Source organism: Lissotriton vulgaris, chromosome 9 (assembly GCF_964263255.1).
Source record: "Lissotriton vulgaris chromosome 9, aLisVul1.2, whole genome shotgun sequence".
NCBI lineage: Eukaryota > Metazoa > Chordata > Amphibia > Caudata > Salamandridae > Lissotriton > Lissotriton vulgaris.
This window is the reverse complement of record NC_141697.1, coordinates 873,118,213-873,142,752: the sequence shown is the minus strand read 5'-3', so window position 1 is coordinate 873,142,752 and position 24,540 is coordinate 873,118,213. Positions and strand designations below refer to the sequence as shown.

The window sequence follows — 24,540 nt, the reverse complement described above, 5'->3', positions numbered from 1 at the left end:
TGTAGGTGAATTGTTCCTCAGAAATAAATATTCATCCTTGCTTATGAAGCCCAAACCCTTCCAGGCCATCAATTTGGTGTAATAGTTCTCATATGTTGCTTTGAGCACCCATTGATCACTTCATTAGAGATGTCATCAGTGATGTCATGAGTGATGTCACTGACCATGTTATGAGTGATGTAATATGTGAGGTAAAAATCAGTTTATTTGAATCAAATGTCAGCCTGATATATATATATATAAAATGCAATTGGTTCTCAGTGCAATTACAGTGTGATCAAGGGCAAGTCAGCCCGAAACGCGTAGCTGTTATCCTGTGAATAAAGAATCCATCTTGCTGTACCTGGTTGGTCCGTCTCCCTCTGTGCTAGCGTGGTGTGCTGTTGTGGCTGCGCATGGCGAAATGGCAGGGAGCTAATTCGCATATATATATATATATATATATATATATAGAACAGCCCACTTCCTCCATTTACACCGGGACCTTCCAACTGCGGTGCATTCCAGGGGCGGAGGTCGCCCTGTCTCAATTGTTTTCCACAAAAACACTGCGGCCGCTGTGTATATGCACTCCCATCCAGCGTTATTAGAAATCCACAGAAACAGTGCGTGTGCTTCAATTTATTTATCCATAACGTTCCAGCATGTAATCACGGCAATAACGGAACAAAAACCCAACGCGTTTCGGCGAGTAAACCTCTCGCCTTGCTCACGGGTAACTTGTTTGTGAAAAACAACCATTTAAATAAAGTTAAAGTTTTACAAAAAATGTGCTCATGTGGTCAGTGGTTTGGTAATGAACATAAACAATGGACACAGGTAGCGGTCACTTTGGCAGACATCTTAACCTGGTACTGGTAACAATTTACTCAGTGTCTAACATATTCCGATCGGAATGTTATATATCTCAATTTGACAATACATTGTTACAATAGAGATGAGTACCTTCATGCTTGGTGTGTACAAAAACAATAATATGCCCAGTGGCTGAATTAAGACAAAAAAGGGGGAGGACCGCCAGCATATCCCCTTGAATAGATTACTGCATACCCTCTAAGTGCAGTCACTGCAAAGTAGAAAGTAAAGACTATCGACAGGCTGAAGCTTAATACGTGATCCCAGTGGACCTGAAAATGATCTTGTCTTTTGATGTATTGATTACATACAATAAATTGTTGAAATAAAGTGGCTATTCGGGTGCAGTGCCAAGTGGCCAAATAATGCCTCAACTGGTCAATTCACACATAAGTAAATCAAAAAATTCATTCAAAAAAATATAAGCAAAGAAAATTGCTGATGGGTAAGTGTGAACCTTGCTACGCTCATCTTAGTGTTCCCATCACTTCATCCCCAGTGGGAAATTCAACACCTATTCAGTTCAGGTGACAAGTCCTCTTGATCCTGTATGATAGCGGGAAAAAGAACAGATATACAGCCTGTCAGCTTATACGAAATGTCAGGTTATGCATAATTAAGTTCAGATTATGTTCAAAATTTCTTATAAAATACTAGTGCTGTAGTGATATCGAGGTGATAGACAGTTAAAATAATGTTGTTTGGCAGGATTCTAGGGACACATATTGAAAATTATAACGTTATTTACACTCTACAGTCTTTCTGAAAGAAACTTGAGAACCAAGGCCTGGGGGACCCCAAGCAGGAAACCACAGCATAAATATCAATCTAATTGATTACTCTCCCAAATGCCAGACCATCTCTTCCTCCGAATTCAGACCCCCCGGGATCAGGCTATCTAGGTCAATAATGTACCTGTTCTCCAGCTGTCGTAGCTTACGAATCTTGTCCCCCCCCTCTTTTCATTTGTGGTCATTTATCCACCACAAAGAATTTTAGAAGGTTTCGATTACCTCCATGTAATTCCTCGAAGTGTCGGGCAACCGGGGAATTCTGTTCTTTGTTTTGGATTGCCCTCATGTGTTGCAAGATCCGGGTCTTTGCTGGAAACATGGTACTGCCTACATATTTTTTCGGGCAGGGGCACGTGAGGACATAGACGCAATATTCTGACATGCAAGTTAGATGTTTCTCAATCATTCTTTCTTTGTCCTCTACAGGGAAATACACTTTCTTCACATTTGTACTATACTTGCAGGCTTTGCATTTCATGCAAGTATAGAAACCCTGGATCTTGGAGGTATTAGATTTCATCATACTCACCTCATTACAGCTCACCTTGCTTCTAAGTGTATCTGCTCCACGGTAGGTGCTACTGGGTCTCTCTTTGAGGATATCATTGAGGGTAGGTTCAGTCATAAGGACTTTCCAATGTTTTTGCGAACTTTTTTGTACCCTCCATGACTTGGAGTGAAACGTGGAAATGAACCTGATTGTTTCATTTTCCCCGTTCTCCTTACCCTGTTCTGGTGTCAAGAGGGATAAATGACTGATTATTTTGGCCTTCTCATAAGAACACTCTATGATGTCTTGTTTGTAGCCTCTTTCCATGAATCGTTTTTTCATACACTCTCCTTCTATTTCAAAGTCAGAGTCCCTGCTGCAATTCCTCCGGGCCCGGAGGAATTCTCCATACGGTATGCTCTCAATCAGGGCCCTTGGGTGGCTGCTTTCTGCGTGGAGTAAAGTATTTCCTGCGGTCTTTTTGCGGAATAGTTTCATCGCAAGTTTCCCTGCAGCAACCTCCACATTAAGATCTAAAAAGACTGCCCCAGACTTGCTGATATTGCCCTCCAAGGTCAGATTGAGATCATTTCTGTTAAGTTCCTCAATGAATGACTTGGCGATGTTGTTTGGACCTTCCCAGATGATAAATAGGTCATCTATGTATCGCAGCCATAGTTTCACATGGCTGCGATACAGATGGTTGGTCCTGGCAACTTGCTGCTCCCAGCTCGCCATAAAAAGATTAGTGAAACTGGGAGCAAAACAAGTTCCCATCGCCGTCCCTTAGCACTGACGATAGTACTTGTCATTGAACACAAAATAATTGTGTTCCAGACAGAACTCCATCATTGTGATGATCATATTTGTATGTTCTAGATAAGAGATCGATCTTCTCTTAAGGAACATACGGCAGGCCTCAATACCATTACTATGTTTTATAGACGTGTATAGACTACACACGTCTAATGTAATGAACAGGTAGTTCTCATTCCAGACAAAGTCTTTTAGCTTGGTGGTAAAATCTCTACTGTCTTTGAGGTAAGATGGGGTTTCTTCCACAAAGGGGCGTAGGAAGTGGTCGATATACCTGGATGTATTCTCCAAAAGGGAACCAATTGAAGAAACAATTGGTCTCCCTGGAGGATGTTTGGTATCTTTGTGCAGTTTGGGTAGCAGATATAACACTGCTATCTTAGGATTGCGGTTCAGAAGAAATGAATACTCATTCCATTCAATCAGCCCTTCATCTTTCCAACCCTTCAACATTGCAAAGTATATGGTGTTAGTTTCTTCAATCTTTTACAAAGATGAAACCTCATAGCAGTCTGCACAGTTCAATTGACGCATACCTTCAGCAACATAATCTTTAACATCCCAAACCACCACATTGCCCCCCTTATCGGATTGTCTTATCACAATAGAAGAATCATCACGCAGTCTTTTATGGCAATACGCTCACATTTGGTCAGATTGTCTCCTGACCAATGTTTTTGTTTTGCCAAATGTTTAAAGTCAGCAATCATAAGGGATTCGAAAGTGTCAATACCACATGTTGGCAGAGAGGGATTAAATGTAGATTTCGGTCTAAAAGAATTGGGGCAGTTTAAGTTCGTTTTAAAACCCAAAGACTTGGCATCAGACAATTCGCTGGTGGGTGTACCCATTTCTAAACTCTTTAGAGTAATCAATGCCTCTACTTCAATTATACTTTCACTGGCTGGTTTAGTACTGGGTGGGATAGAGGCAGTGTTTTTTACTTTAAGCTTATTCCACTTGTGTAGTCTTAATTTTCTAGTGAATTTAAAAAGGTCTATGTGTTCTTGTGAGTAGCAGAAATTAGATGTAGGACAAAAAGAAAGGCCAAATTGCAGTACCTCATGCTCACTCTTGGATAGCGAGCGTGATGATAAATTTATCACATTCTGTTGGTTCATTTTCCTCTTCTTTTTTGGCCCCGTGTTTCCACTCCCATGGGGGCTGTATTTCCTCTTGCCGCTTCCGCCCCGCCTGACTTTTGGTTAGGCTTGTTGTCGTTTTCTCCTTGATTTCCTCTGCCTTTGCCTTTTCCTCTGAATCCTCGGCCCCTTCCTCGGCCCCGGTCTATTTACCAATTCTGTTGTTGTTGGGTTTGATTCATGCGTTTGAACTCCTCCCAAAAATGTGACGACTTGGTCGGATCTTTTGTCATATTTTCAGTGAATCCTGATGCCTGTTCCTCCACAGACACGTCGCTCTCTACTACTTCCTCTCCGGATTCAGCTTCCATCTGGGTTTTGTCAATGTTGGCTTGTATTCCTTTGCGTACCATATGATCATATTTCTTGCTGAATGTGAATACTCTCCCGGAGCTGTAGTCAATTTGATCCCTTAGGAATTTGCGTTCCTTTTTAGCTATTATTTCGTCTTCATGTTTGCTGATTCTTTTATTGATTTCCTCCATTTTCTTAGTAAAGATGTCTGTTGTTTCCTCCTTGGAGATCTCCTCCTTTAGTTCTGCTATTTTCTTTAGTAATACAAGTCTATCCTTCCATGCATGTTTTATTAGGATAGATAACATCCTATTGGAGCAATCCATGAGATTCTCTGCCCACTCTTCCGCAAGCTCCATATCTGGTTCCTCATAGGAGGGTGCTATCAAAATCCGTAGACCCCTTGGGATTCTCTTTTCTTCTTGGTACTTTTCCAAGGTTATTGCCTCCCACCATTTGGAGACCTCTTTACGGATTAGCTTTTCCAGTTTGTTATATTTGTTCTGTAAGCTTAATGTTGCAGACTGGGGTTCTTTGTTGGATTGTCCAGGGGTTGTTACTACAAACATTTTCTGAGCCCTGAGTCTCCTGCGGGACTCTATGTCATCATCCATATTGCCGTGCCACTTAAATTGGTAAAATACCTTTGTAATGCTGGTAATTTGCAAATGTTCGTATTGTGCACGCACTGTTTATCTTGTAAATAAATCATATACACTGGAGGCCCGTGTCGCCTACCCGCAGACTAGCATTCTGCTGCCGGTCGAACACAGGACAGTAACGTCCCCAAAAAAATCAGTCATTTATCCCTCTTGACACCAGAACAGGGTAAGGAGAACGGGGAAAATGAAACAATCAGGTTCATTTCCACGTTTCACTCCAAGTCATGGAGGGTACAAAAAAGTTTGCAAAAACATTGGAAAGTCCTTATGACTGAACCTACCCTCAATGATATCCTCAAAGAGAGACCCAGTAGCACCTACCGTAGAGCAGATACACTTAGAAGCAAGGTGAGCTGTAATGAGGTGAGTATGATGAAATCTAATACCTCCAAGATCCAGTGTTTCTATACTTGCATGAAATGCAAAGCCTGCAAGTATAGTACAAATGTGAAGAAAGTGTATTTCCCTGTAGAGGACAAAGAAAGAATGATTGAGAAACATCTAACTTGCATGTCAGAATATTGCGTCTATGTCCTCACGTGCCCCTGCCCGAAAAAGTATGTAGGCAGTACCATGTTTCCCGCAAAGACCCGGATCTTGCAACACATGAGGGCAATCCAAAACAAAGAACAGAATTCCCCGGTTGCCCGACACTTCGAGGAATTACATGGAGGTAATCGAAACCTTCTAAAATTCTTTGTGGTGGATAAATTACCACAAATGAAAAGAGGGGGGGACAAGATTCGTAAGCTACGACAGCTGGATAACAGGTACATTATTGACCTAGATAGCCTGATCCCGGGGGGTCTGAATTCGGAGGAAGAGATGGTCTGGCATTTGGGAGAGTAATCAATTAGATTGATATTTATGCTGTGGTTTCCTGCTTGGGGTCCCCCAGGCCTTGGTTCTCAAGTTTCTTTCAGAAAGACTGTAGAGTGTAAATAACGTTATAATTTTCAATATGTGTCCCTAGAATCCTGCCAAACAACATTATTTTAACTGTCTATCACCTCGATATCACTACAGCACTAGTATTTTATAAGAAATTTTGAACATAATCTGAACTTAATTATGCATAACCTGACATTTCGTATAAGCTGACAGGCTGTATATCTGTTCTTTTTCCCGCTATCATACAGGATCAAGAGGACTTGTCACCTGAACTGAATAGGTGTTGAATTTCCCACTGGGGATGAAGTGATGGGAACACTAAGATGAGCGTAGCAAGGTTCACACTTACCCATCAGCAATTTTCTTTGCTTATATTTTTTTGAATGAATTTTTTGATTTACTTATGTGTGAATTGACCAGTTGAGGCATTATTTGGCCACTTGGCACTGCACCCGAATAGCCACTTTATTTCAACAATTTATTGTATGTAATCAATACATCAAAAGACAAGATCATTTTCAGGTCCACTGGGATCACGTATTAAGCTTCAGCCTGTCGATAGTCTTTACTTTCTACTTTGCAGTGACTGCACTTAGAGGGTATGCAGTAATCTATTCAAGGGGATATGCTGGCGGTCCTCCCCCTTTTTTGTCTTAATTCAGCCACTGGGCATATTATTGTTTTTGTACACACCAAGCATGAAGGTACTCATCTCTATTGTAACAATGTATTGTCAAATAGAGATATATAACATTCCGATCGGAATATGTTAGACACTGAGTAAATTGTTACCAGTACCAGGTTAAGATGTCTGCCAAAGTGACCGCTACCTGTGTCCATTGTTTATGTTCATTACCAAACCACTGACCACATGAGCACATTTTTTGTAAAACTTTAACTTTATTTAAATGGTTGTTTTTCACAAACAAGTTACCCGTGAGCAAGGCGAGAGGTTTACTCGCCGAAACGCGTTGGGTTTTTGTTCCGTTATTGCCGTGATTACATGCTGGAACGTTATGGATAAATAAATCAAATTGAAGCACACGCACTGTTTCTGTGGATTTCTAATAACGCTGGATGGGAGTGCATATACACAGCGGCCGCTGTGTTTTTGTGGAAAACGAAAAAAAAAAAATATATATATATATATATATATATATATATATATATATATATATATACATATATATATATATATGCAGTTCCACTTCCTTCGCGTTTGCCGGGACACCAGAACAGCGGTGCAATCCAGGGGCAAAGGTTACCCTGTAAACAGATTCAGGCTCACAGCGCGTAGTCAGCACGGCTACGCAAATGCACTCTCCCCGACAGAGAAAAGATCACTCCCAATCCTTCTTGTGCATTTTCAAAGTTTCTTTAATCCATCATGTGCAGCATCGTGAATATAAACAACGAAAACAACCCCAACGCGTTTCGGCGACCCTTCGCCTTGGTCACGGGTCCAAGGCGAAGGGTCGCCGAAACGCTTTGGGATTGTTTTCGTTGTTTATATTCACGATGCTGCACATGATGGATTAAAGAAACTTTGAAAATGCACAAGAAGGATTGGGAGTGATCTTTTCTCTGTCGAGGAGAGTGCATTTGCGTAGCCGTGCTGACTACGCGTTGTGAGCCTGAATATATATATATATATATATACATATATATATATATCCAAACAAGTTTGGTCCACGGTGACGCTGGCGCTCACAGTTTAGCGCGGTGCGGTTCCCAATCGGCAGGACCAGCCGATAATTATTTCATAAAGTCCAACTTGTAGTTGGAAATGAAAACGCACTCACTCAGATGTTGGTTTTCAAAAGTTACAGCGGCTTTATTTCACCAAGCTTTTCATCAAAGCCCAACGCGTTTCACCTTAAACAAAAGGCTTGATCACGGGATGTTGAGCCTTAACATGTTTGTGCATAGTGATAAAATAATATACATACTAGTGTATTCTGGTTAATGTCGTTTTCCACATTTTCTAACCATTTCAAAGAAGAAAATAAAAATGAAAAGGTGCTCCATGTGTTTGCAAACAACTTAAAAGGAGATTTTTTGCAATGTCACGGATAGTAATAGTTTTATTATTGTTGTTTCTTAATGATTGTTCGTTATTTTGTAGTCTCTCTAGTGAGATGTATCTTTTTCCTTCGCCGTTTATATCACTTGTTGCTTTAATTTGTTAGGATCAAATGGTCTTATTTTTGCTGTCCTGTCTGAGATGGTGAATATTTTTACTCTCTAGTGAGTGTAAACATTTGTGTTTTAAGAGATCGTCTCCCATCTGATTGCTATTTCATTCTTGATGTTTCCATTTTTTACAGGTGTACGTATAATTCTTCATTCTGGTTTAGGCCTCTCGGGTCTAAAGTCCTGAACAAGATAATGTATTTTGATTCCTTCTGCCTGAGAGTCTTGGTCCGATTTCCTCCTCTTTCAGATTCCTGTATTTGTTCAAAAGCACAATATCGTAATGTTTCCCAATTGTTATCGTGATGTTTATCCATGTGTTTGGCAATGGCGTTTGTTCAATCTCGGTGAGTGGTAGCTCGTGTGTGCTCCAGAATTCTTTTTTTCACCTCAAATATGGTGCTGCTGATATATCTTTTTTCGCAGGGGCATGTGACCATGTACACTACATGTGTGCTTTTGCATGTGAGATGTTGGCGAATCTTCTATTTCTTGCCTTTCTGTATCTCAATTTCCCTTGTCGGAGTTGCAAATTTGCAAACTTTGCACTGCCTGCATGGCCAAAACCCTTCTCTTTGCAACCAGGTGGTTTTAGGTGGATCTCTGAAGTGGCTGTGCACTAACCAGTTGTAGGAGAGTAGGGTCTGCTATCCTATGGTCACCCCAAATTTTTGCTTTTTGCTTCACTGGTTTATGACTTAATGTGGCTGTGGGCCTGCTACTCAGACCCACAGCCTGCTGTTCTCTCTCTAAATTAATGCCAAAGCACTCTAGGTGCATTGCGAATTAAATACTGGTTCACCTTATAGGCCCCTGTAACAGTGTACCATAGGCGCATCCAAGGCCTACCAGGGGCTGCAGCATGTATTGTGCCACCCCTGGCCTGGCCTCAATATTTGACACAACTGGCTGAACACTCAGCTGGGGTAAGTTGGTGTAATCACCTCTTGCTTAGATATAGTATCCCTATATCTAACCTTAACTGGACACATGTTAACCTATAAGCCATTCCTATGGAAGGCCCCTGCAATCCTGGGGGCAGAGTGCGTGGTTTCATGTGAGATAATGCTCTAGCATGAGCTGAGCCTGTCTGCAGCTGTCGGGAACAACTCCCTTAGCTGTTCCGGGATATTGCCATACCATCTACTCTTAAGTGCATTATAATCCTTGTGGTTATATGCTAACTTTGGTTTGGCTTTATCAACACATATCGAGTAAGGTGTCATATGATTTGGAATACTATCCCCTCGACAGTTCTGTCGACGGGGGTAGCATTCCACCCTTCTAGAGGGACACAACATGTACATAGCCTTAACCCCGGTTAAAGTTAACCAGAGCCTCAGCATCACAAAATGGATGCTGCCACCACAGACACAAGTCTGACCTCCTGCTGCTGGGAGTACTTCCAGCGAGGGAGGCTTGGACAAAGGGTTTCCTGCCTTGGGAGGTGCGAGCACCACCCCAGACAGGATTTTGTGTATTGGGTAGGACAGGGCTGAATAGAATCAGACATGCCCGGGGCACACAAGGTGTCCTCGTGCATAAGCCAGTCCAAACCGGTCCTGGGACTTTCCAGACCCAGGCCTGGTGAGGAGCTGGACAAAGGAAAGGGGGTGTAACCGCCCCCCTTCCTTGTCCCACCCAGAGGAGGGACCTAGCAGGTGATCCACCCCTCAGATTGGGAATAAGAGTGGGAGCAGTGCCATAGCACCTCAGATCATCCTGAATCAACTTGAAACTAAGAAGACGACTGGACTTCGACATTCTGCTGCACTGAAGACTGAAGAGCATCTCCCTTGTGGCCTAGGAGTGGCCACCCTGTGAACACAGGCACCATCCAGCAACTCGACGTCTGCTTTGCTGCCGCCTCCCGCCGGAGCCCGAGCCCAGAGCCTGACAAGACCCAGACTCCCAGACTTCTCACAGCCCTATCCACAGTCCCTGCAAAGAAGGGACCCTTGGAGGCACCGAGACGTGGGACCGGACCTCTTGAAAGACCCCCGAGGCGCTGACTGCGCAGCACCCGAGGCACCCTCGATGCTGTGCTTTGGGGTTTGAGAAGCCCCACAACTGAGCAGCCCTTGCACCGAAGATCAGCCCCCCAGCATCTCCACGATCTGCGTGGGGCCCTTTTGCATCATGCCACTTGACGTGCCATCCCGGCCACTTGCCACGTGGTCAGCGGACATCTTGGCAACAAAACCTACAATCTACATTGCGGGTCTGGTTGCTCCAGACTTGCCCTCACTCCTGTAAAAAGGAGCACCCGCTCTGACCTTGCTGATCCGAGTGATAAGCCTTTTTCACTTCCTGTGTGACTTGCATTTGCCAAGGCCTGTTTGCTCCGATCAAGTTGCCGATACCGCCATCAGCTAGAGCATTCGTGGGACAGCTCGTGATCGACTCCTGGACGTCCTCGATCTCTTCGTGTTTACGTGGCTGCTGAGAGAAGCTACACCTCAACGCCTGTTTGCACCCAACATCGCCTGGTTCCAATCTGGTTCCACGGTAGTCACTGGCTAGTGACTTTGAAAATTGCTTTCAGGTCTTCACCACTTCAGATCCACCCTTGGATCCACCGGAACTCTTCTCATCGAGCCGCTGCAGCATCTTCAGCAGCATTTTCAGCTCCAAGCACCATTGACCTGCGTGACGAAACCCGACACTACTTCGCACCGGTGCACCCGCTTTCTGTGGATGAGGTAACTCAGCAACGCCGGTGTTCCTACATCAGTACACACCTCTAGTGTCTGTGTCTAAAGTTTCATCTCTAGGTCACTCGGAAGGTTCCTAAAACACTAACTTTGCAACTTTTACGCACCATAGACTTAACATTGGTGAATGCGTGCACTTTAGACACTGCACCCGAGTCCCGCGGGCCTTTCCCGACTTAGTCACTGCTGATCCCGATCAGCTCCAGCGATTCCCAAGGCCCTAGGCCTATTTCCTTTTCGATTGGTATCTCTTATACCACTTTCTCAGTATATGGTTTAGGTGGCCCCTAGGGCTCATCCATATTGTGCAACATTTGGGTATTTAAACTGTGTTTTGTTTTAACGCTTGTGCTTCTGTGCTCATAAAGAGTATAGGGGATATTTGTAGTTAATAAATATATATATATTTTCAATATATATCTGTGTGGTGTCCTTTCATTTGGTATTCAAGGGGATTGTGTATGGTAAAACAGCTTGCTTCACATGCCTTTCAGAGTTTAGCCTAAGACTGCTTTTTCCACGCTACCACTAGGATAGTTGGTCTATAAGGTTGACTTACAACCAATCATCATAAGGGTTGCTTGGCATGGTACAAGGTGATCACTAGAAGTAGTGAGCATCATATACCAGGCCAACTTCTCACACCGGTCGCCTATGTTTTTGTCTCTTCTGTAAGTGATATTAGGATGGTTTCCAATCAATTTTGCCAAGGTTTGGTCCGATTTTAAGATTCCCCAATGTTTCCTGATTATTTTTGTAAGTTGTTGGTGTTCTGCATTAAATGTGGTGATTAATCTGATTGTTTTATCTTCAGTTGTGTCATCCTTTTTGTTATGCAGAATTTATTTTTGGTCTTGATTATTTACTCTGTTGAGGCATTTTTCCACAACTTTGGTCGGATACTTTCTTTTGAGGAATCTGTCTGTGGCTTTTTTGCTGTGTTTCTGAAATTCTTGCTCATTTGAACAGTTTCTTTTTAATCGCAGAAATTCCCCGTAGGGAATGCTCCACTTGAGTATTTCATATTGGAAGCTCTGCCCATGTAAGGATGCATTAGTTGCAGGTTTTTTTGGTGCAGCGCAAGTCGTTCAAACGAGTTACGATGTAAAACCCGCATTGTAAGATACCACGATCAACATGATCGCATAGTATCGCCATACATTCGCCAGGCCCTGCTGCCAAACCTACTGCATATGGTCAAAGGCTGTATACAGTGGGGAGTGGCTGCCCATGGAGGATAGGACACAGGCCCTACAGTCAATCCACACTGCTCACAGCTAAAGTAAAGACTTCAATTATGTCCAGAAAGTGTCACCACAGAGCCTATACCAACTGAAGTATGTTCATTTGGCACAGGAGGCTTAGCATTATAGTATCATGCACATTGTGTTGTTTAGTAGTCCTTTTTCATGACAGATATTGTTAGTTGTGGAACATTTTTCTTTATATCCTGCCTCACCACTCATTGCAATAATCCTTCAAACTGTTGATTACAGTTCTAAAATTCTGCTGGCACATAAGAAGGGGCTATGCTTTTAGAGTACAAGAAGCTCAGTTGTGGACTTTGCTCGAAAAAATACTCAAAAAGAAAGTCTAACGTCTCAAATATAGTAAACTAAAACAGTTTTCTTCCCTGTTCAATGTTTAGAAGTCTGCTTCAAGGCAGGTTATCTTTGTTCTCTTTATCTATTTTTCTAAGACACTTCTGACTGAAAAAGCACTGTAGAAATGAAATACAATATTACATGACATAATATGAGAACAGCAATAAATGCATTCTGGTCAAGCTCAATCAGCCTCGTTCATTGATTACTGAATTGATTATTTTACTGAATGTGATGTCTCACCTTGGTGATTTCCTGCTGGACGCTAATGGTTAGATTATAAGAAAGAACTTCCAGATATTCTACTCTGTGTACTGGGAAGGTGTTGTCCGGCAGGATCACAGTGCAGAGGCAAACTCCATTCTCATCCACGGATCCAGTTACATTCTGTACATCCTGTATCAATACAATGATAAGCTATTGATGTAAAATTAGACATACTACGGTGTTGCCTTTGAAGTCGCAGAGGTTTCTAAATATACAAAAACTTACAAGTAAGAAAAGAAAAGAAACATTTTCAAAAATGTAAAGGACTCTCAACACTAGTTTTAACCCACGTACTCTCGAGGATAGCCATCAATGTGTTAGTAAAGGGTTGACTCTCCCTACTACTTCTCCAAGAGATGAATGTAAAATGTAACTCCATCAACTTGTCTGAAAAGGAAACTCTTAATGCTACATGTTTATTCGTGTATAGAGGTCACAAAATGCAAGCCACATGAGCAAAGAAACCCCCTGTAAGCAAAATGATCATACTTGGCAGTAGAAAAGTAGGAACAAAATGTACACTCTGTAGATATGGAGAGAGAGGGAGAAACATACATGGGAAAGGTAAACTGTAGGAAATAAAGTGAATTTCAGCAGCAAATATGTTAAAGTTATTTGCCGACCTTCCGCTTCATGGAACATATCCTTCTCATAATCCTCTTTTTCTTAAGATGATTGTTTTCTACCACCCACGCTGTCCAACAGAATCATTAATTAGTGACTGTGGCTCAATAATTAAGCAACACAGCAATTCCTACCCTTTCTTCTTCTGAAATTCATGAACCTCAGACAGTAGTATCATACACAGTACTCCTTGTGGCGATTCCCTCTGATTGTTACGTCAGCAACACCAAGAACTCTAACATGTACTGACATTATAACCCTCTTGGTCTCACATAGAACTCACATATTACTACTTCATTTACTCATTAACACATTTCTGAATTGTCCCAAAGTCCATGTTTTCCCAAGGACATCATAGCAATAGAAACAGGAAATTCCTCTCCCTAAGATCCTAACAAAGAAAACGAAGCAAGCAAGACAGGCGTGAATTATGGCCTCTCCAGAACGCACCATGACTTAACAGGGGAAAAACTCATTTTGTATTTACTGTGGGGCAGGCAGCCCTTGGCGGACTAGCGAGGCAGAGCACCGAGGACTGAGGAGCAAGGACCGGGGAGTGCGATTCCGCACTACACTTCCCAGGTGCCCCAGCGCCACGTACTCCGCGCCATCATCTGGAAGCGCCCGGAGGCGCTTAAAAGAAAGTAGCGCCTCCCGCAGCGAGGGACGGGCGCGGGTCAAGGGCGGGCCCGTCCGTGCGCGTCATAGCCCGGAGGAGGCTGGGCTGGGCCACCCCCCTAACCTCCAACCTTGGACCTAAGCAAGCAGAATTACCCTCTATGACTTTGGCCCAAAGAGCCTTTGTGTATTTTTCTATGTGTGAGGAGCCCACCTTTGGAGGGACTACCGGAAATAGTACAATTACCTGGTGAATGCAATTATTTTGTCAGTTATAGCCGGCTTAATTGTTTATTGTCTGAATTGTTGACTTTCAAGCACTTATTGAATTTACTAAGGTTGTTACATAAAAATCCATTAAGAGTGCAATAGTAAGCGGGGACTATGGCTACCAAACATAATGGAGTGGGTCAAAAGGTAGGGGGAAGTGTGGTAGGCACTCTGGATGCCCTTTTGATTAGGGCAGGATCCATGCTTCAGCATGAGATAATGCTAACTGAGAAAAGGCTCTCGTTAGGAGTTTACGCAGAGCAAAAAAGATCTTCAATGGGATACATCCGATTGGCCAAATCACCTGTGGTAGCGGTACAACCCACAAGCCTCTTAAATATAGACCCCATAGAACAGTCACAGGGGGACATGGTGGGGAAAGTACAGAGTCAGACCCTGGCCTCAAGAAGTGGGCATAACCGAGAGTCTGCACAAACTGGACTGCCCCTCATCTAATGCTAAAATTTATGTCATATAGAATGGGTGATCATTGCTCCAAAGATCTAACCTACTTGGAAAAGCAATCAGCAAGAAAAGACATGCCGCCTGTGTGGGTATCATACAGAAAGCTTGCACCACTTAATGTGCACGTGCGATACAGTAAAAAACAAAAGAAGACATTTGTTGAAATCAATTTTAAACGTCTTAAGAATTGGCACCTGCAGGCAGGCTGTCACAAACTGGTTGGGCGCATCATCAAACATCCTTATATGCTGCGGAGTAAAATTCATGACTCTGGTAGAGACTTTACTCTTGAACAGCGAGACAGATTAAAACCTGGGCGTTCTTTTTTATTCGTAAATTTTAAGGAACATATTTTTACCTTGTTTTATACTGATGTTTATTTTATTACATGTACACTTTTAAGGTTGTGATAAACCAAATAAAGTACATTTTGATTTAATGCTAAACCCCATTCTCCTATGGATAAAGGGAAAACCTGTGATACTCGATCAACTAGGCCTAGGAGGACGGCAAGGGAGTGCATCGGGCAGTAGATAGTTTGGGGGAACCGTTGGCTAAGCGAACAAGGGGTGGCCTAGCAACACGGTCTCAGAACAAGGCTAAAGGGAAAAGTAACCAACAGAAGGGAAAATCACCCCGAACTCCTGATCCTGGGGATGCGCAAGCTGTAAATTCTGATGTGACCGAGGAATGTGACATAGGGGTTAGCCAGGCTTTTTGGGAGCGCATGGAATCATTAATATTAACCATCCTCGCTCCATTCTGGACTAAGGTATGGGACATTGAAGATAAGGTTGCCTGTTTGACAAAAGCCCTTGAAGCAAAGGATAGTACTAATCTATTGAATGCCCCAGGGGAAGGCAGTGAATAGATTATTCATTTAGGTAGCATAGGACCAGGGGGTACTTTGGGCAAGCCATTGACCCTAATGGCTGCCGATAACCTGAACGGTAGAAATCCTATCCCAAATCTACCAACGGTGGATGGGAGTTTGTACTCAGGTGGACAGACACCGTCATCTGGTAATATTCAGCAGGGGACAGCCCAGCAAACTTTCCCACACTCTATAGGTGTCTCACATTTGCAAAGCTTGAATGACCTGTGTGAGTCTTTGAACGTCCCCCTAGCTGGTCAAGACAGTGGCCAGAACAGACTAACTAATAACACTTTGATGAAACCTACCCAAGATATTATTGATTTATCACCAGCTGCAGGCCCTCTTGTAGTATTCCTGGCTGGTATCCCTTCACTGAGATCAGATCAAACTGAATCCTGGTCTCAGTTAAAAAATAAAATAGTGGACTGGTTGATGAGACATAAAGGCCTTAGGCCTTTTCTAGCGAACAACATTTTGATGGTGCGTAGAGTGGCATGGCTTGGTAAATCACGAAAAAAGATAGGGGGGGAATGTGTTATTGTTAATTTTAGAAGACCTATAATTGCCCAAACAATCCTTGAAGCACAAGATTATTTTTCAACTGCCACTTGTATCGTGGCTCTCCCACTGGGCTACTTTTTAGGCCCTTTGTGAGGTCACAAGGGGAGTTTACTCCGCTTATTGCGGTTTCAAATAGATTTGAGGCTTTGTCCAATTTAGACAAACAAGGTTGACAGCAAGTCATGGATGTACCTACTGTGAAGCAACCAATAATCTGATTATTGGCAGAAAAGGAATCCCCAATCTCAATGCCTGACCTTGAAGTAGTGGTTTCACACCAGATTGTACTGTGAAATCCTGTGAACACAACTGAATTGGAAGTAAAACAAACGGGGAGATTTTATCCGAAAATAAAGTATAGATTCTTTCATGGAATATTGCTGGATTACGATCGAAAAGAGGGGATACAAACTGGGAGGCTTTTCTGTCAATGCAGCACATTATTGCTCTGCATGAAACCTGGGACGCAAATGATTCCTACTATCTGGACGGGTATTGTTCATTTAGAAAAAATGCTGAACCATCTGTAATGGGGAGACCTAGGGGGGTCTTTTGTTATTGTTTAGCCTTAAACTATTGTATAGGTCTGAGTTGATAGTGACAAGCTCCCCAAACATCTTAGCTGTCAAACTCGTAGGTGACAATCTTCCAGCCATGTTGGTGGTACATTTTTATAATTCTTTTACAAGAATAGACGATTTGGAGCATTTAAGAGCACTGTCTATTTTTCTGGATAATTATGATGCCAATGATGACACGCCCTACTATCTTTTAATTCTTGGCGATTTTAATATTCATATTTGTCATTTGAATTGTATGCAAGGTATTGAAGACGAGTATGGCCCACAGGGGGTAACCCATTTTGAACACACGAAGAATGGGGCATATCTGGAGAGTCTTTTATCTGCCTATTATTTGTTTTGCCCAATACAATTGGAAATGTTATGTCCGGTGCCAACCTACACAGGGCAAGGTCATCACAGCATAATTGATTATATTTTAGTATCATGCCCTTTGACGGACTTAATAGGTTAATTTTGCGTCACACCGAGTGGTCTGAGTGATCATAATTCCCTTATCATGGATATTAAAATTCCGGCCCTGGTAAATGTGAAACCTTTGGCACTTATTTCTAACTCTAATTTAGCTGCCAAGGATCAGGGTCGAAAGCTACGATGGAAGGTAATTTCCCCAGCAGATTTCCTTGATAATTTATATAGTAGTCAATCTGAGGATTTGAGTTTATGTTTAAGTGCTGACTCTGAGCCAACGGTAATCCTAGGTACCTTTGACTGTTTAACAAAACAGGTAGCGGCTAACTTGACTTCTTGTGGTAAACCAAGTCCAAAGAAATATAAAAACTGGTTTGATCAAGCTTGTATTACCGCACATACTGCACTTCTGGGCGAGTTGAAAGAGCCCGTAACGGACATTAATATAATAACAGAGGCCAGACGGGCATAAAAAAATGCAACTAAAACAAAGAAGACCCAGTTACAAGAGATGGCATGGGATGAACTCAGCCAAGCAAGTGTCCTGACAAGTAGTACTCAATTCTGGACAATGATTACCAGCCCATTATTTGATGAGAAGGCTAACACTCTCAATGAATGTCTTATCCCTCCAGAAAGGTGGGTGGAACACTTCAGTGGTCTATACACTGATGTTAGCAATCCACTGCTTACTCCTCATGGGGAAAACATCCATGCCCCAAAAATTACATTCACTGTGGAGGAAGCTATTGAGGCGATTGTGTCTACATCAAAGGGGTAAGCGCCAGGCCCAGATGGGGTGCCGGTTGATCTTTATAGGGCAGACCTCACTGTATAGGCGAGGATTTTAACCCTTGTTTTTAATGCTGCGACCAAAGTTGGTTTTCCATTGTCTTGGGCTAAAGCAGTCATAATCCCAATATTTAAAAAGGGTTCAAAAGAGGACCCGGCCTGTTATAGGCCAATTTCCCTTCTGGACTCTACAGCCAAGATTATGGGGAAAGCCGTGCTAGCCCGCCTTACAGACTGGCTGGATAAGAATTGCATTGTCTCAGACCTACAGTATGGGTTCAGACAGGGAAAGGGCACGACGGGCCAATGTCTCAATTTACATCTTATTATAGGGAAAGACACGGTCGCTAAGCAGGGGGACATACTTTTAGCTTTTATGGATCTGTCCACTGCTTTCGACTTTGTAAACAGGCAAAAGCTGTGGGATTCCGTTTACAGTATTGGACTGGAACCGGCTCTATATTTCTTGGCAGCTATCCATGAAAATACCTCGGCAGAGGTCCGCTATCATGCGAATGGTAGCCTAACAGAAGCATGGCCAGTTAAGCAAGGGGTGCGACAGGGGTGTATTCTTGCCCCCCTGTTGTTTACGCGATATATTAACAACCTGGGAGATGTTTTAACTTCTTCTTGTAAGGACGTCCCAAGAGCTGGCTCAAAAATGATCCCTGCATTATTGTATGCAGACGATGCAGTTTTGGTGACAAGGACGGCACGAGGGCTACAATCTCTTTTAGGCTGTTTTATTGATTTTATGGACTCTCTAGACTTAATAACAAATCTTAAAAAGTCAATTGGTAGGGGGCGGGCCAAAAAGGTAAAATGTTATTGTAAAAGTCTAGAACTTACGAAAGTTCCGGCCTTTCCATATCTAGGGGTTCTTTTTGACGAAAAAAGATCATGGGTCACGCAGCGTGCACATAAAAAGAACACCCTTGCTAGGGCAACCGGGGCTCTGTTAGGTTTTGGTAGACGGTTAGTTTCTAAGCCACTCCGGCCCTCATGAAAATTTATAACGCCAAGTGTATCCCAATGGGGTTATATGGGAGCGATGTATGGGGCTATACCTCAGCTAATGACATTCAAACAGCAGAAAACGTTTTTTTTCGTAAGCTGTTGTCGCTCCCAGCCTCTGCTGCAACTTTTAACATTCATGAGGACCTTGGTGCAGGTTTTGTTTCAGATCAGATCACTGTAGCCCCATTATTATGTTGGTTAAGAATCTGGGCACAGCAGCCACCTAATCTAAATCAATTGATTATTCAGGATTGTATGTCCTTAAACAAAGGTCTTGACATTCCGTGGATCCGTTATATCAAGACACAAATGGACTCACTGGGCAGTCCTGATTTGTTTTTGAACCCTAGAGCTCCTGGTAAGATGGCTATTAAAGCTGTGAAGTCTCAATTCCTGAGTAGGGTGATGTTGATAAGGGAGGAAGGGGAATTGGCAAAACCTTTAGTCAGGAGTTTTGTAATGCTGAGTTCAGGTAGAGAAATTCAGCCATTTAATGCTAAAATTTATGTCATATAGAATGGGTGATCATTGCTCCAAAGATCTAATACCTACTTGGAAAAGCAATCAGCAAGAAAAGACATGCCGCCTGTGTGGGTATCATACAGAAAGCTTGCACCACTTAATGTGCACGTGCGATACAGTAAAAAACGAAAGAAGACATTTGTTGAAATCAATTTTAAACGTCTTAAGAATTGGCACCTGCAGGCAGGCTGTCACAAACTGGTTGGGCGCATCATCAAACATCCTTATATGCTGCGGAGTAAAATTCATGACTCTGGTAGAGACTTTACTCTTGAACAGCGAGACAGATTAAAACCTGGGCGTTCTTTTTTATTCGTAAATTTTAAGGAACATATTTTTACCATGTTTTATACTGATGTTTATTTTATTACATGTACACTTTTAAGGTTGTGATAAACCAAATAAAGTACATTTTGATTTAATGCTAAACCCCATTCTCCTATGGATAAAGGGAAAACCTGTGATACTCGATCAACTAGGCCTAAGAGGACGGTAAGGGAGTGCATCGGGGCAGTAGGTAGTTTGGGGGAACCATTGGCTAAGCGAACAAGGGGTGGCCTAGCAACACGGTCTCAGAACAAGGCTAAAGGGAAAAGTAACCAACAGAAGGGAAAATCAGCCCGAACTCCTGATCCTGGGGATGCGCAAGCTGTAAATTCTGATGTGACCGAGGAATGTGACATAGGGGTTAGCCAGGTTTTTTGGGAGCGCATGGAATCATTAATATTAACCATCCTCGCTCCATTCTGGACTAAGTTAGGGGACATTGAAGATAAGGATGCCTGTTTGACAAAAGCCCTTGAAGCAAAGGATAGTACTAATCTATTGAATGCCCCAGGGGAAGGCAGTGAATAGATTATTCATTTAGGTAGCATAGGACTAGGGGGTACTTTGGGCAAGCCATTGACCCTAATGGCTGCCGATAACCTGAACGGTAGAAATCCTATCCCAAATCTACCAACGGTGGATGGGAGTTTGTACTCAGGTGGACAGACACCGTCATCTGGTAATATTCAGCAGGGGACAGCCCAGCAAACTTTCCCACACTCTATAGGTGTCCCACATTTTCAAAGCTTGACTGACCTGTGTGGGTCTTCGAACGTCCCCCTAGCTGGTCAAGACAGTGGCCAGAACAGACTAACTAATAACACTTTGATGAAACCTACCCAAGATATTATTGATTTATCACCAGCTGTGTGCCCTCTTGTAGTATTCCTGGCTGGTATCCCTTCACTGAGATCAGATCAAACTGAATCCTGGTCTCAGTTAAAAAATAAAATAGTGGAATGGTTTACGAGACATAAAGGCCTTAGGCCTTTTCTAGCGAACAACATTTTGATGGTGCGTAGAGTGGCATGGCTTGGTAAATCACGAAAAAAGATAGAGGGGGAATGTGTTATTGTTAATTTTAGAAGACCTATAATTGCCCAAACAATCCTTGAAGCACAAGATTATTTTTCAACTGCCACTTGTATCGTGGCTCTCCCACTGGGCTACTTTTATAGGCCCTTTGTGAGGTCACAAGGGGAGTTTACTCCGCTTATTGCGGTTTCAAATAGATTTGAGGCTTTGTCCAATTTAGACAAACAAGGTTGACTGCAAGTCATGGATGTACCTACTGTGAAGCAACCAATAATCTGATTATTGGCAGAAAAGGAATCCCCAATCTCAATGCCTGACCTTGAAGTAGTGGTTTCACACCAGATTGTGCTGTCAAATCCTGTGAACACAACTGAATTGGAAGTAAAACAAACGGGGCAGATTTTATCCGAGAATAAAGTATAGATTCTTTCATGGAATATTGCTGGGTTACAATCGAAAAGAGGGGATACAAACTGGGAGGCTTTTCTGTCAATGCAGCACATTATTGCTCTGCAGGAAACCTGGGACGCAAATGATTCCTACTATCTGGACGGGTATTGTTCATTTAGAAAAAATGCTGAACCATCTGTAATGGGGAGACCTAGGGGGATCTTTTGTTATTGTTTAGCCTTAAACTATTGTATAGGTCTGAGTTGATAGTGACAAGCTCCACAAACATCTTAGCTGTCAAACTCGTAGGTGACAATCTTCCAGGCATGTTGGTGGTAAATTTTTATAATTCTTTTACAAGAATAGACGATTTGGAGCATTTAAGAGCACTGTCTATTTTTCTGGATAATTATGATGCCAATGATGATACGCCCTACTATCTTTTAATTCTTGGCGATTTTAATATTCATGTTTGTCATTTGAATTGTATGCAAGGTATTGAAGACGAGTATGGCCCACAGGGGGTAACCCATTTTGAACACACGAAGAATGGGGCATATCTGGAGAGTCTTTTATCTGCCTATTATTTGTTTTGCCCAATACAATTGGAAATGTTATGTCCGGTGCCAACCTACACAGGGCAAGGTCATCACAGCATAATTGATTATATTTTAGTATCATGCCCTTTGACAGACTTAATAGGTTCATTTTGCGTCACAGCGATTGGTCTGAGTGATCATAATCCCCTTATCATGGATATTAAAATTCCGGGCCTGGTAAATGTGAAACCTTTGGCACTTATTTCTAACTCTAACATAGCTGCCTAGGATCAGGGTCGAAAGCTACGATGGGAGGTAATTTCCCCAGCCGATTTCCTTGATAATTTATATAGTAGTCAATCTGAGGATTTGAGCTTATGTTTACGTGCTGACTTTGAGCCAATGGTAATCCTAGGTGCCTTTGACTGTTTAACAAAACAGGTAGCGGCCAACTTGACTTCTTGTGGTAAACCAAGGCCAAAGAAATATAAAAACTGGTTTGATCAAGCTTGTATTACCGCACATACTGCACTTCTGGGCGAGTTGAAAGAACCCGTAACGGACATTAATATAATAACAGAGGCCAGACGGGCATATAAAAATGCAACTAAAACAAAGAAGACCCAGTTACAAGAGATGGCATGGGATGAACTCAGCCAAGCAAGTGTCCTGACAAGTAGTACCCAATTCTGGACAATGATTAACAGCCCATTATCCCTCCAGAAAGGAGGGTGGAACACTTCAGTGGTCTATACACTGATGTTAGCAATCCACTGCTTACTCCTCATGGGGAAAACATCCATGCCCCAAACATTACATTCACTATGGAGGAAGCTATTGAGGCGATTGTGTCTACATCAAAGGGGAAAGCGCCAGGCCCAGATGGGGTGCCGGTTGATCTTTATAGGGCAGACCTCACTGTATGGGCGAGGATTTTAACCCTTGTTTTTAATGCTGCGACCAAAGTTGGTTTTCCATTGTCTTGGGCTAAAGCAGTCATAATCCCAATATTTAAAAAGGGCTCAAAAGAGGACCCGGCCTGTTATAGGCCAATTTCCCTTCTGGACTCTGCAGCCAAGATTATGGGGAAAGCCGTGCTAGCCCGCCTTACAGACTGGCTGGATAAGAATTGCATTGTCTCAGACCTACAGTATGGGTTCAGACAGGGAAAGGGCATGACGGGCCAATTTCTCAATTTACATCTTGTTATAGGGAAAGACACGGTCGCTAAGCAGGGGGACATCCTTTTAGCTTTTATGGATCTGTCCACTGCTTTCGACTTTGTAAACAGGCAAAAGCTGTGGGATTCCGTTTACAGTATTGGACTGGAACCTGCTCTATATTTCTTGGCAGCTATCCATGAAAATACCTCGGCAGAGGTCCGCTATCATGCGAATGGTAGCCTAACAGAAGCATGGCCAGTTAAGCGAGGGGTGCGACAGGGGTGTATTCTTGCCCCCCTGTTGTTTACGCGATATATTAACAACCTGGGAGATGTTTTAACTTCTTCTTGTAAGGACGTCCCAAGAGCTGGCTCAAAAATGATCCCTGCATTATTGTATGCAGACGATGCAGTTTTGGTGACAAGGACGGCACGAGGGCTACAATCTCTTTTAGGCTGTTTTATTGATTTTATGGACTCTCTAGACTTAATAACAAATCTTAAAAAGTCAATTGGTAGGGGACGGGCCAAAAAGGTAAAATGTTATTGTAAAAGTCTAGAACTTACGAAAGTTCCGGCCTTTCCATATCTAGGGGTTCTTTTTGACGAAAAAAGATCATGGGTCACGCAGCGTGCACACAAAAAGAACACCCTTGCTAGGGCAACCGGGCTCTGTTAGGTTTTGGTAGACGGTTAGTTTCTAAGCCACTCCGGCCCTCATGAAAATTTGTAACGCCAAGTGTATCCCAATGGGGTTATATGGGAGCGATGTATGGGGCTATACCTCATCTAATGACATTCAAACAGCAGAAAACGTTTTTTTTCGTAAGCTGTTGTCGCTCCCAGCCTCTGCTGCAACTTTTAACATTCATGAGGACCTTGGTGCAGGTTTTATTTCAGATCAGATCACTGTAGCCCCATTATTATGTTGGTTAAGAATCTGGGCACAGCAGCCACCTAATCTAAATCAATTGATTATTCAGGATTGTAAGTCCTTAAACAAAGGTCTTGACATTCCGTGGATCCGTTATATCAAGACACAAATGGACTCACTGGGCAGTCCTGATTTGTTTTTGAACCCTCGAGCTCCTGGTAAGATGGCTATTAAAGCTGTGAAGTCTAAATTCCTGAGTAGGGTGATGTTGATAAGGGAGGAAGGGGAATTGGCAAAACCTTTAGTCAGGAGTTTTGTAATGCTGAGTTCGGGTAGAGAAATTCAGCCATCTAATGCTACAATTTATGTCATATAGAATGGGTGATCATTGCTCCAAAGATCTAATACCTACTTGGAAAAGCAATCAGCAAGAAAAGACATGCCGCCTGTGTGGGGATCATACAGAAAGCTTGCACCACTTAATGTGTACGTGCGATACAGTAAAAAACGAAAGAAGACATTTGTTGAAATCAATTTTAAACGTCTTAAGAATTGGCACCTGCAGGCAGGCTGTCACAAACTGGTTGGGCGCATCATCAAACATCCTTATATGCTGCGGAGTAAAATTCATGACTCTGGTAGAGACTTTACTCTTGAACAGCGAGACAGATTAAAACCTGGGCATTCTTTTTTATTCGTAAATTTTAAGGAACATATTTTTACCATGTTTTATACTGATGTTTATTTTATTAC

At 42.6% G+C, this 24,540-nt stretch overlaps 1 protein-coding gene across 1 annotated transcript in view; it reads right to left on the bottom strand.

Annotated features, from left to right (window-relative positions):
- LOC147692409 (olfactomedin-4-like) overlaps positions 1-24,540 on the bottom strand; it is a 182,507-nt gene that overhangs the window by 139,217 nt on the left and 18,750 nt on the right. The window contains exon 2 of the mRNA XM_086939526.1: positions 12,699-12,851. Coding sequence (XP_086795652.1) covers positions 12,699-12,851 — 153 coding nt within the window. The remainder of the gene's footprint in view (positions 1-12,698; positions 12,852-24,540) is intronic.